Source organism: Vitis riparia, chromosome 19 (genome assembly GCF_004353265.1).
Source record: "Vitis riparia cultivar Riparia Gloire de Montpellier isolate 1030 chromosome 19, EGFV_Vit.rip_1.0, whole genome shotgun sequence".
NCBI classification, from domain to species: Eukaryota; Viridiplantae; Streptophyta; class Magnoliopsida; order Vitales; family Vitaceae; genus Vitis; species Vitis riparia.
The window spans coordinates 11,241,352-11,255,406 of NC_048449.1; the positions used below are offsets into that span (position 1 = coordinate 11,241,352).

At 36.2% G+C, this 14,055-nt stretch overlaps 1 protein-coding gene across 1 annotated transcript in view; it reads right to left on the reverse strand.

Moving 5' to 3' along the window:
• The window catches only part of LOC117908691 (peroxisome biogenesis protein 5), a 51,757-nt gene that overhangs the window by 26,199 nt on the left and 11,503 nt on the right, over window positions 1-14,055 (reverse strand). Inside the window, exons 8-11 of the mRNA XM_034822368.1 lie at window positions 6,048-6,214; window positions 5,318-5,564; window positions 2,274-2,358; window positions 1,881-1,990 (exon numbers count right to left, since the gene is read on the reverse strand). Coding sequence (XP_034678259.1) covers window positions 1,881-1,990; window positions 2,274-2,358; window positions 5,318-5,564; window positions 6,048-6,214 — 609 coding nt within the window. The remainder of the gene's footprint in view (window positions 1-1,880; window positions 1,991-2,273; window positions 2,359-5,317; window positions 5,565-6,047; window positions 6,215-14,055) is intronic.

A 14,055-nucleotide genomic window follows, 5' to 3' on the forward strand; every position in this document is an offset into this window, starting at 1 on the left:
ATTGAAAGGTTTCCCAAAATTGATTCACGGATAAACCAGAAATAATTACATTTTTTTCTCCCTAGGCTCTGATACCATGTGAAAAGAAAGAAAATGGAGAATCCCTAATTTTTATTATTAAAAATTGTTAATCTGACGGCGATATAGTTGAACGGAAAGCTTTAGGAGATGGGAAAGATAACCGAAATGAAACACGGTCACTAAAAGGTTTCCGAGAATTGATTCACTGATAAACCGAAAATAATTAGGTTTTTTTTTTTCTCCCTAGGCTTTTGATACCATGTGAAAAGAAAGAAAAGGGAGAATCCTTAATTTTTGTTATTAAAAACTATTAATAATACACATTGGACTTAGGTATATATATACATGTTAGTGGGACCCACAATACAATAAGGAAAGAAAAGGAAGAGTAAATAACTGAAATAACTGTACACTATCTAACAAAACCCATAGAGGTGCCATTAACCAACACAGAGAAACTTGCAGTGGAAATGCACCACTTGATCCACCCAACCCATTTCTCCCCAAAACCCATTTTCTGCATAACTGTGAGAAGAAATGACCAATCCACATGGTCATATGCCTTCTATATGTCAAGTTTGCACTAAATACCATATTCATTATTCTTCAAGAGCGAATCAATGGCTTCATTAACTATCAGCACCGCATCTAGGATTTGTCTTCCCTCCACAAAAGCCCCTTGGGCCTTAGAAACCACCTTTCTTAGCCTATTGGCTAAAACCTTAGCCAACCACTTGAACAAACCCATCAAACTTAAATCTTTAGCACCCGCTTTTTTTAGGACTAAAAACAGAAAGGTTGCATTCAGGCTTTTAACAAAGTTACCATGTTCATAGAATTCCCTGAAGAAACTCATTATATAGGAAAAAAATGTCCCTGATTAAGATAGGATTCACAAAATAATCAATTAATAAATCCATAAAGATGTGTGTGACAATAAATCTATAGAAATGTGTGGCAAAAATTGGCATATTGTAATATCTATGCAGCCATAGCCTAGAATATATTTTTATTATTTGGAACTATATGCTTATATCATATGCAAAATTAAATTTTACAATAGGAGAAAATAACTTTTTATGTTAATATAGCTGTTATAACTTAGGCGAAGTTTGATCAAACTAAAAATCAAGTACTAAATTATAAGCACAGAAAGATATAAATGCTGAAAGTATTTTCTAAAATTTAAGTCTTGGAAAACGAAAAACAAATTAAGGACTAAAAACAGTTTGCTTTACAAATCTTTCCTTATCTAACAACAAGAATTTTTAACATTATTTACAAACATGACTTGTTCAAGACTCATAAATATCTCATTTAAATAATCTATTTAAATATTGCACTATGTTTGAGTAATAATAAGTCAACTAGTCCATTATGCAATTGTATAAGTTTTTTTTTTCCTTTTTATAAACAAGAGCTCTTATTAATAAAAAGTCTAGTCTCTTATTAATAAAAAGTTCTAGTGCTTACATGATGTCCTTTTTATAAACAAGGGCTCTTATCGATTTTTTATTTTTTACAATTATTTTTCAATTAAGGTTATTACGATGACCAAGTATCAAAAGAAAACAGTTACCAGGGTTTGTAATACATGCTTAGTCAAGACCTGATTACTTAATGGATTAAATGATTTTCCAAGAAGAATTCAAACATCCGTGGTAATTCAATATTATTTTCATACATACTGAACAAGTGGTACCCGCCTATAAAGTGGTTTTTCAGCACCTATGAATTACCCACTACAAAATTCAAATTCTCCCCAAGAACATAAAAACCTCTGGTAAGTGCAGAGTACAAGGAGCAGGGGATAGGAAAAAGAAAACATATACACAAAAGTTGCTGAAAGTGAAACTTACATCAGCATAATACAGAGAATCAGACTGTTCCATAGGGGCAAGGGTCCCATACTTTGGATGATGGCGTAGCCAACTATATAGATATTTCAATGCAGCTGCCTGCTCCAATTCTGCAATTTTGTAATGATGATTAACTATTTTGACCGTTCATCAGTGAGTCAATGCTGCAAATTGCAGAATCAATCTTCCCCACAACTCCAGTGACCATTATTTCTTAAATAATACTTCATTCCATTAAACTCAAAACATATAAAATAGCAAATTGCAGAATCCATAATGAACTAGAAAAATGTTTACTTGTCTATAAGCATAATGGTTACTACTAATCATCATTCAAATGTATTTGTAATTATATTTTCACTTCTTGTGAATAAATGGAAAGCAAACACTAACCATTTGTATGACTCACGCCAAGCGCAAGAAGCACTTCCAGGTTTGTTGGCTCAACTTCTTGTGCACGCATCATGGATGCAATAGCCTGCAGCAGGAGCAAGTTTCTTCACCATAAAAATGAAAGAGCAACAGTCATACCAAAACTTAGTTGTAACAAAATGCAAACATCTACATGATCAGTATGAGGAACTAAGTTAGGAAAGCAAGCAAACTCCATTATAAACACTAATAAGGGTGAAAGAGGTGCATTAAGTCAATGTAGGAATCCTAGTCCTCTACTCTTGAGTTAGCCAAACGTAATTTGCCTGAGGGTATTATTCCTAGTTAAAGGCAAAATTGGCCAAAAGGTATTATGCCTGGTTAGCAGTTTAGGACATGCTTCATGGAGATTGATCACAGTTTAGGATGATTCATGGAGATAGAGCACAATTTGGAAATTGATCAATTTGAAATTGAAGTCCCTTTACCACCTCAATGAAAGAGAATAACTGAGGTGGATGATCCAGAGCAGTGCAGTAGTCAGATGCTCTTATCAATATCCCTTCTAAGCAGGTAACCATGTCTCATGGGCAACTAAGAAGCTTGAACCTCCACCCAAGGAATGAGCTTGCGTCTTATAGCAATGACACTACCCATTCTTGAAGTAGGAAGGAGACAAATCCATGAAGTCATCAGAGGATGCAAGTCACATTCTAGTGGCTGCAATTCTATGGAGCTTATGGCACAGGGCACAAAAGGACTAGTGTCCATGTTGTAGGACTTACAGGTTATGCTATTCTAAGTGGTGGTCATGTATTAGTTCATGTTGCTGCCAAAATGAGATACCACAGGTTCTTCACAAAACTAGGATCAGGTAGAAAACAGTCAAACCAACAGAAATTCAACATGAGAAAGACAACTAATGACTATGAGATCCTTCGATAAGGTGGAAAGTCAAAATACACTAAATAGAAAATTTAGCATTAAAAGGAAGTTCAAGAAATATAGGTAAGCAGCTCCAGATAACAACCACTGTTCTTATGCTTACATTGCAATGAGACTTTGTCATCTCTCTCTGTTTTTTCTCTCTTTTTTTTCCTCTCTTTTCCTTTCTAATTTAATTTTATTTTATTGGGAATTCTTTACTTTCATGTGTTTTACATGGTATATAAGCTTGTATTAATCAAGAACACATTACAGTCAAAGGTATTAATCAAGCTTTTACAGAATAATAATCAATTGGTTTTCCCTCCTCTCAGAAATCTACAAGACTGCATTGGAGAGCTTACTGAACTTCCCTTCACCTGGCAAGGACAAGATGAACTTGATTGAGCAAGACATGTCTTCAGTCAAATCATAATTATCCTTCTCTAGCTCAAATTGGTAGTTACTCATTTTTCTTAAAGATACTTTACAAACTATTACTCCCATCCACAGTGATTCTTTGTTTGATTAGAAACTGCTCTCAAATATATGGTGGATGATTAAAACCTGTACATTGGCCAGTCACCAACTAGTGTTCATTGTAAATATAGCACAATAAATTCCTAATCTTGGTGTAAAATTTGGATTTAATTGAATCTAAATCGATCGCTAATTTTACTCTACCTTCCACCAGATACAATCACAACAAATGGGGACAATATGAAGACTATAAAGAAATTACTATTAAAAAAAAAAAGATTCTTAGAACCCTAAGCCATGACTTCACCAAATAGTCTAAAGGGGCGGATGATCATTTTTGTGAAAGTAAATTTCCCTAGTTTTTCAGCAAATCAAATTTCACTCAGTTAAAGACATCAGATGGAGCTGATACAAAAAAGTTAAAATCTTTTCTAACAATTAGAGAAGTTTGATTTTTTAATTGGTTGAACAACTTGATGCAATTGATTTACAAGCTAATATGCCTTTGACCAAATTACTTTCATTTTCAATTAATTGAAGCAAAAGCTTCTGCTTCAATTGACTGAATCTAGCTATGATTGATCTACAAGTTTCAAACTGTTTCTGACAGGTATTTTACTATTTCAAAAGTTAATTTTAGACAGGCATATAAGAGAATATCATCATTAAAGACCCTAACCAAAAAAGTGGGTGCAACCCAATTACACAAGATGTACACAAAAATCACAAAAGGTGAAAAAGAAAAAGGGAAAATTGAGAGAAAAGAATCCTCAAAGCCTATGCAACCCCATTAATAAAAATCAAACAAAGAGAGATTGCCATTTCCAAACAGAACCCTAGACCGATCAAAAAGGGACTTGAGGAACTACTTCACCTCCAATCCAATTGTTCCACTTTCTCAAAAATTACTTCAATGTGCTCTCTCCAACTATATTGAAACAAGCGATGAGGAGTCAACTTCCACACCTTTGTACGCCTCTTAGCCAAACAAACTTACAGTGGTGAAGCTGAATATAGAGCCATGGCTAAAAAATGAAGTGAATTGATTTGGCTTTGAAAATGGGTAGCTGAGTTGGGTTTTCCAGCTTCGTCTACTCACCCCATGCATTGAATCGAGCAGTCATTCACACTGCATCTAATCATGTTTTCTGTGAACTCATGAAAAACATTGCATCTAGTCATTTTGTTCATGAAAAAGCACTAGCTCGAGAAATTCCTACTTCTTATCTCCACTCTATAGATCAGTTGGATGATGTTTCTACAAAATCTCTTTCTAGAATTGTGTTGCAAAGTGTTTTATCCAAGCTAGGCTTAATTAATATCTACAAATCAGCTTGAAGGTAAGTATTGAAGATATTGGTTGTTATTATCATTGATTATCTTGTCATATGTTTCAAGAACCCATTTTTTATTTTATTTATAGATAAAGTTATCAGATAGAGAAAGTTTTATGAAGTCTAGAACTTCATAAGTTATTAGATAGATGGGGATGTCTTTTATGTAATCTAAAACTCTATATTCTCTTATAGATATATGGAGTTTCCAGCCAACTAAAAAATAGTAGACTGGACTTTTTTCATCACAACCATGATTAACAACACAGAAAATATGTCATGGAAAAGAAGGTAAAGAATGCCTTAAAATCAGCAAATTTGCACAACCTGTTGATCATCATCATTCTCTGCATGTGCTATTCCAAGTAACCTCCAACCTTCAGCATTGTCTGGGTTTTTTAGAACTTCAGCCTCTAATGCAAGTACTGCTTCACTCAGAAGCCCTTTGCGAAACAGCTCCTGACCTTCTTTCAAGGGATTGGGATGACCAACATATGGATTCATATCGGAAAAGACATAAACACCCCTTGACTTGTCTGACTGCTGCTTAGAAGCTTCTTGCTCATTTAGGTACCTATACATTAGGGTGACAAATAGATTCATACAATCACAAAGAAGAAAGGTTTAAAAAAAAGAAAGAAAGATATGTAGCTCAGGTAACAGCTCTAAGAGTTCCATAAACAAGCAATGAAATTGAAAATGTTCCCTCTGACAATTGAACCAGCATCAACCTGATGGCCTTATTTAAGCCCTCAGTGGATATTCATAGAATCCATGATGACGGAAGGTAAAATTATTAGAGGAAAAATGAAAGAAACATTCTACATTATTTTTTTAAAGAGCCAAAGATGAAATATATAAAGAAAACGGACAGCTGTTAGCATCTGATTTACTTTTGCTACAAGAGGCTATCCATTAGACAAACATCATAACAAGTTGGCAACAGAGAGGAGAAAAGAGAGGATTCCTGAAGCCACAATCTCCAACAGAAAATGCAGCAGCATTTTGTGATTGATATATATTTTCAAAAATTTCAAAGGGGATCAACTGAACTTACTCATCATATGCAGTTGCCCAGTTATCAGCAGCCCCTTCATCCTGCTGCCCAAATTCTTCCACCCAATCCTGAATATGCAACTTAGAGAATTCATCCACCCATGGGTCATCAACTGATCCACGCTGCTTAGCTTCTGTAGTAAACTCATTCACCCATCTCTCAGGTCCCTGAAAAGGTGAAAAAACACTAGAATTAGGATCTTTGTAACTGGAGGCAAATTTATCACCACCTGCAGTTCATTTCAAATTCCAGAACAGATCAGACAATAAAATAAATCATGCTTGATCAATATTACTTAGATAAAATTGGGATATCCCTTCCTTTTATATACTTATATATATATATATATTTTATAACCAAGAAACCTTCCATGGCCAAGCCCTTAGGACTCTCCATGGAGACCCAAACCTCAGGGTGCTGACCACCCCGCAACAACCAGCACCTGGTAGATTCAGGATATCATCAGTGGCAAAATTCCAACCCATTATATATATATAGATAATAAGAGATGCATATCTAATGCAGCCAAAAGGAAGGATGCGAAGAGCCCTAGTAAAAGGGAAAGATCTATATATAGGACAACTCAAAGAGTACATAAAGAAAATAAGAGAAAGTAAAAATGATAGAAAAGAGGAGATTCAATGAATTTACTCTTCCAGCTAGCTACAAGTGGATATATTACTCTTCCTTGTACTAATAGGATCATCTAACTAGCTACAAGTGGGACGTGCAGTCAATTAACATTTGTGTCAATGTAAGTTGCTATGTTTCTCCAGAGGACATGGTCAGAAATAGAGCAGAAAGGTAGACCAATTCACATAAAAATAAAAAATAATAAATAATAAATTAAAAAAAAAAAAAAACTCAAAAAGAGTTGCAAGAAGATCTAATTGAGTAGAATTGGGTTGAATTGCCACTTGAAATTTCAATGAAGCACCTAGTTGATAGCGACTTGTGTAGAAAATTGCCACCAAAGGTTAAAGTTAAACCTTGACACACTAAATATTTAAATTTGTATTAAAAGACATGAGATAAAACATGGGTAATCAACTCAATTCAACTCAAGGCCCCATCCCAACAAAATGGGTTGGATACATAAAGCCTTGGATGCTATTAAGTATCCACGGCAACATATTACTTTTCTGTCAATGCTACCAATGCTAAGCTTGGTCTACCAGATCAAATAACAATTTCAGGATGGGCTCTTAGAATACGATTCTTGACCATGGTTCATGTTGCTAGCAGCACCAAACCCTATCATCAATTTTCTTAGAAAATAAAAAATATACTTAATAAAGAACATATTCCATCAAAGGTGACACTGGATCTTAAAATTCCAACAATATAGAAGTTGTTACATCCATGTTCCTAGACAATCATACCTAAGATTTCCTAGACAATCACAATTAGAAAAAAGACGATCACACCCTCAAAGGAAGATAATAGATTCTGAAAACTTTTATTAAAAATTTTTATTCTCCACTTTGAAATCCTAAAAGGAGCTTAAATCATCATTAGTGTCCCAAATTAAGGTTTGTGCATTGGAACCAATCTTTCTCCTTCTCTTGCAAGTCCTGAGAGGATATTTCCAACATTGTTCCTCCATAAAAATGATCATGGCACCAAAGGAAAGAAGGAAAAGTACTAAGCCAAAATTCCCATCAAAGGCCTAAATCATGAAGAATAAAAATGCCTCCTACCTGCTCCCCATGCAAATAATGCCTCAGGAATGATAACCTTCTTAGTTATTCTGAACTTCTCCTTGCATTCCTCATCCTTCCCATTGTACTCCTTTTCACTATTCATCACTAATACATTTTCATCAGTCCCTTAAAAAAAGAATTCTATTCTAGAATTCTCAACATTAAGCTAAGAACAAGAGGAGCCCCTCCAAATTGCTGCCCTCAACATTCTTATTCATTTACCAGCTTATTGAGATCCCAACCACTGAAAATGGGATAAGCCAACTAAGCGCATGATAAGAATAGATCAAACTCAGAAATCCTTCGCAATCAAACAAGCATTTTTATATATATAGTGGTAAACAGGAATTACTATTAAGAAGAGAGAAAAGATAATGAATCATATTCTTCTTTTCTTTTGCACATAAAACAGCAATTAGGGTGCCTTCAACGCTACTAACTTGATGATCAGTGGTCAAAAACTATTTGTCTGTGAAAAACAAAAACCTTCAAGAGGAACAAATGATTACACACTATTTAACAGGAAAACAACCCTCATCTTCTGTTGTCAGAATCTTATCACTTAAAAACAATTGCTCTTACTTCCCTGCTACACTAGATTATCCTCCATGTCTCATCCACCTAGACCTGTTAAATCCAGTATACCCTTTTGCAAATGTGTATCTAAGGGGTGATACTCCTTTTTCCATTAGCCATCCTGGACTTCTTTTACTCTCTAGAACTCACTCTCAACCAAGCTTATGAGAATAAAAAAAAACCCCTCACTCTCAACCCATTGTGAGCTTTTGGCTTTCATCTCTAAGCTAGTCTCAGAATTTTAATACCAACTGTAATATTTAAGATGCTAAGTTTGAACTTCAGTTTTTCCTCTTCGCTCTTCTAACAATTTTTTTTTTTTTTTTTTTGATAGGCAAATAAAGTGAGAATTTTTATTAAAAGCACCAAAAGAAATAGCGCACTAGAGTATACAAGACATAGACAACGGGAGCCAAAAGGCAAAGCCACAAAAAGACAGAACACAATAAACCACTCCTTCCTTAACAAGAACCCAACTAATCTACAAAATCAGTTAGAAGCATAGAACCTTCATCTATGTACAACTTGATCCACAAGAAAAGATAGACATGAAAATTGCTTTCAAGGCTTTGGTCAAACTTCTCATTTTCAAGTCATCTTCAATTTCTTTCCTTCCATATTGTTCAAAAAATGCATAAGAAAGAGGTTTTTCATGCCTTCTTTCGAATTTTTCCATCGAATGAGTCATGCCAACCTAAAAGAGTCTCCCTAATCATGAAAGAAAGAATTTATCATACACCAAACAAAGACAAAAACCACCACAAAACCCTTATCTTGAGACAATAAAGAAGAATCTGATTAATGGATTTTTCCTCCGCTTTACAAAGAAAGCATCCATTAACCAATGCCCACCCCCTTCTTTAGAGCTGATCTAAAGTCAACACCTTACCCCAACTGGCCTCCCAAGCAAAAAAGCTCACCTTAGATGGAACACAGTAGTTCCAAGTTATCGCCAATGAAAAAGTAGTCAAACAACCTAGCTCCAAGGCAGAATAAAGAGCTTTGACGAAGAAAATTCTATTACTAGAATCCATCCAAACCACCTACCTTCCCCTTCCCTATTAATTGACTTCCCTTACAGTCTATAGATAAATTATTCTACATTATGCAACCCACAAGTTTGATATCATAATTCTGCCACCCACACCTCTTTCGAAGCAACTAAGGTATATAGAGTGAAGAAGAAAACATACAAAGGCTCCTCACCTCACCACCTGTCCTTTCAAAACTTCACCCTCCTCCCATTACCCACAAAAAATGAGGCTTTATTTTTTTTATAAGCAACCAATAATAAGATACGTATATATCAATGAAAGGAGCTATACAATAAGGTACATTGGTTACATACAAAGGGAAAATCAAAAGGTGTAACCCAACAGAGGGAGAACACAAAAAGGAGCTCAATCCCTCACATAGATCTCACCTAATCAACAAAATCAATTAAAGGCATTGTTCTTTCTGCTATGCATATCATAACCCAAAATGAAAACTTTTAACAAAGGTGCTCTTCAGTGACTAAGCCAATTGCTCCCCATTTTCAAAGGCTCTTTGGTTTCTTTCCTTCCACAAAGTCCAAAAAATACACACAACAGTCTAGTTATCCAGACCTTTCACTTTCTTCCCACAATCAAATCAAGCAAACTTAAGAGTCTCCTTAACCAAAAAAAGGAAGGACCCAAATGACCTTGAATGAAGAAAATAGCAAGTGCCATAACTTCCTAGCTTTAGAGAAAGGAAGAAGGATATGGCCAATAGATTCCACTTCCCTTTTGAATGCATCTCTCACTTCTCACTCTCCCAATAATTTTTACTTTTTACTTGTTCTCGTCCAATTATTGATGCCAGCTGCTGGTCCTTTTACCATTAGCCATCTTGGACTCCTTGCACTCTCTAGAACTCACCATCAACCTATTGTGAGTTTTTTGCTTTCATCTCCTCCAAACTAATCTCAAATTTTCAATGTTAATTGTAATATTTCATGATTCTGAGTTTGAACTTTAGGTTTCCCTCTTCAGTCTCCCACTGACTTGTAAACTTTCCCTGGTCAAGCCCAATTACTGTGCCAGTTGCTGGTCCTTTGTTCCAAACAGGACTTTCACTCCAAGTCCTTTTACCTAATCATTGATCCTTCTACCTAATCTTATTTTTTGATAGGTTGGTCCTTTTACCTAATCATTGATCCTTCAACCACTCATTTCCGTTCCATTTTTTTCACTTCATTAGTGAAAGGGCATCATATGGTGCAAGTTCTTACCATCAGCCACCCACAACAACCTGAAATAAATGAGAATTCAGGGAAAAAAAAGAAAAAAAAAAAAAGGACCATCTTGTCATTGCAGACTGAGTATAGTATGTGAAGGATAAAGAAACTACTGATTGTTTTCTTGTTCATGTCAGTGTTTTACACTTGTAGCAGCCTCTGCTCTCTTCCACAGATCATAGCTGGTCGGCTCATTTAAACTTTTGTACCTCATTGGAAATTTGATCCACAACATAGGGATGAAAATGAGAAAACATTTGTGATGGTAAGCTACCACGTCAATCATTTGGTCCATTTAGGTGGGACAGATATAGCAAATTTCTAGGGTGATTCTGCATTATGAAGGAGTTGGAGGGAAGTCCTTCATTTCTGTTATTAGTCAAGATTGAAACAACACTTCTTTTTTTATATCAAAAACAAAATATATATTGATAATAATAATAATAAAAGTACAAGAGAAGGATGAGAGGTCCTTCCCTCAAAACACAAAATCTGATCAAAGTAAGACTAGACACCTCCACTACACAAGAACCTATACACAAGGCATCCACCACATATCTCAAAGTTCAAATTGCACAAAATATGTCAAAAGTCAACTCCTCTCACTATTATCCACCCATTTTAAATCACAAACAGAAAACCAACTGAGTTAAATAACATTAAGTGGCACTCTTCTAAAAGTGATAGTACAAGAGGCCCAAAGAGAGGAGTAGAAGTGAAGTAAGTCCCACAACATCCCTTCCGTTCTCCACTTTTCCACAAAAATCCTAACATTTCTCTCTTACCACACAATCCACAGTAACTATTGAAACACCTCTTATTTTTAACAGCAGCTATTGAAATCCTACCATTTCTTTATGAATGGCTCCTACAGTTGCGGTTCAGTGTAACTTTACTAGGTGTTCTGTCAGAAATAAAGGTAGTTTTCTTTAGAAATTGGGCTGAGATGTCATTTCTAATCTCTCTTTGCATGATGGTTGATGGAAAGCATTGATCTAAGATGGAAAAAGACTTTGGTAGAGAATGTTACATTACTATAATATCATTGGTTATATTTTTATTTTTTTTGATAGGAAACAACATAATATGGTTGGTTTTATTGGAAGGAAAAAAAAAAACTCCTCATAGCCCTTAGAATTACTTGCATGACATTCTTGATGTTGTCCCAAGGGGATTGGGGGTGTCACTGCCATCAGTAGATTGTGAGACAAGGAAGCAGACTTTATAGCTCAAAAGAGTTTCTAATTTGCAAGAGTAATTTAAACAAACACTCCAACCCCTAAACTTCTCTTTTTGTTGTTGCCTTCAGTTATATCCTCACTTAGTTCTTTTTGTTTTCTTTTTTCTTCTTCTTTGATCAAATACTACATATAAATATTACATATACAAGCCTTCTCTTCTTCTGTTTTCCTTTTTCCTTTTTTCCTTTTTTCCTTTTTTTCTTCCTTTTTTTTTTCTTCCTTTCTTTTTCTGAGTCGTTTGATTAGATGCTATAATATTGGCAGCAATACCGAATTATAAAAAATGAGTTCTGTTAGAAAAGACTTTTTGGCGGCAAAAATCTAGGGAAGCGTGGTTGAAAGAGGGAGACAAAAATACCGGATTCTTTCATAAGATGGCCAATGTGCACAGAAGGAGGAATTATGTGGACAGAATTAAGATTAATGTTGTTTGGCTTTCGGAGGAGAATGAAATCAAGGAAAGGGTGGTTAGAGCCGGTTAGATAATGTACAGTTATTTCAGTTATTTACTTTTCCTTTTTTTTCCTTATTGTATTGTGGGTCCCACTAGCATGTATATATATACCCAAGTCCAATGTGTATTATTAATAGTTTTTTTAATAATAAAAATTAGGGATTCTCCCTTTTTTCTCTTTTCACATGGTATCAGAGCCTAGGGAGAAAAAAAAAACCTAATTATTTCTGGTTTATCCGTGAATCAATTCTGGGAAACCTTTCAGTGACCGTGTTTCATTCCAATCACCTTCCCTATCTCATAAAGCTTTCCGGTCAACCGTATCGTCGTCAGAAAACCCTCACTACCATCAGAAAACCCTCATTGCCAGCGACTTTTCCGGCGAAGTCCTTTTCTGACACCGACCATACCATCAAGTGCGCAAGGAGGAGATCTTCAAGTTTTATCAAAGCACCAGAGGGAGAATCTTAGTCACGCGCCGGCCATGCACGTTTCTTCTCCGGCAGCCTGAACCTCACGTGCTGGCGCGTGAGGGCACGTGGAGCACTTTCCGGCAACGCGCTTCCACCTCCAGCCTCGCCTGACGCCGTCTAGCCACTCTTCATCTGTGCTTGTGTCACCCCAAGCCCTGCACGTGTCTTAGGAAGTGTTCTTCTACCCTTCCAGTAGTGCCACATTTGTTTTTCTTTACTATTTGGTCTCTCACAGCCGCAGATCCTCGGTTTTTCTTCTTTCAGTCGCAATCTGAAGCCGTATTAGGGCTCTATTCGATCCAAACATATTTCGTTCTCCAGATAAGTAGATATGGCTACTAAAAGTTCCATTTTTTCCTCTGTTATATCTGGATCTCCTATGATTACTTCGGAGAAATTGGTTGGCAATGAAAATTATTTGTCCCGGTTTGCCTCTGTGGAACTTTGGTTTATGGGTCAAGGTTATGAGGATCACCTTGTTACGTAGGAGGCGGATATCCCTGAGGTTGAAAGAGTACAATGGAGGAAGATAGATGCACAGTTATGTAGTGTGTTATGGCAATCAGTTGATCCTAAGATTCTACTTCATCTTCGGGCCTACAAAACATGCTTTAAATTTTGGAATCAGGCGAAAGGGCTATACACGAATGATATCCAACGTCTTTATAAGGTGGCTTCTTCTATTGTCAATGTCAAACAACAAGACATGGATTTATCTACTTATATTGGCCAAATTGCCTCTTTTAAGGAGGAATTCTTGACTGTGATGCCTCTTACTACTAATGTTGGGGATCAACGAACACAGATTAACGAGTTCTTCATGGTTCTTATGCTTATTGGCCTCCGTCCGCGATCAAATTCTTGGCAGTTCCTCAGTTCCATCCTTAGATGATGTGTTTGCTCATCTCCTCCGTATCTCCTCCACTCAGACTTTGTCATCTGATAACACTTTAGATTCTTCTGTGTTAGTTTCTCAAACTAACTCTCGAGGATAACGCAGTGGTAACCGAGGTAGAGGCCAACGTCCTCATTGCACCTATTGCAATAAGCTTGGCCACACTTGTGATCGGTGTTATCAGTTACATGGGCGGCCTCCCCGCACCGCCCACGTGGCCCAGTCATCTAATCCTCAGTCGCCTCAGCCTCCAAGCTCCTCCACAACTCAGGGTGTTTCCCTCACTAAAAGTGAGTATGATGACTATCTCCGCTATCGGGACACCAAGTCAGCTTCTGTTACTTCTATTGCCCAAACTGGTAATGCTTTTGCTTGTCTTACCCACACATCTTCTCTTGGACCTTGG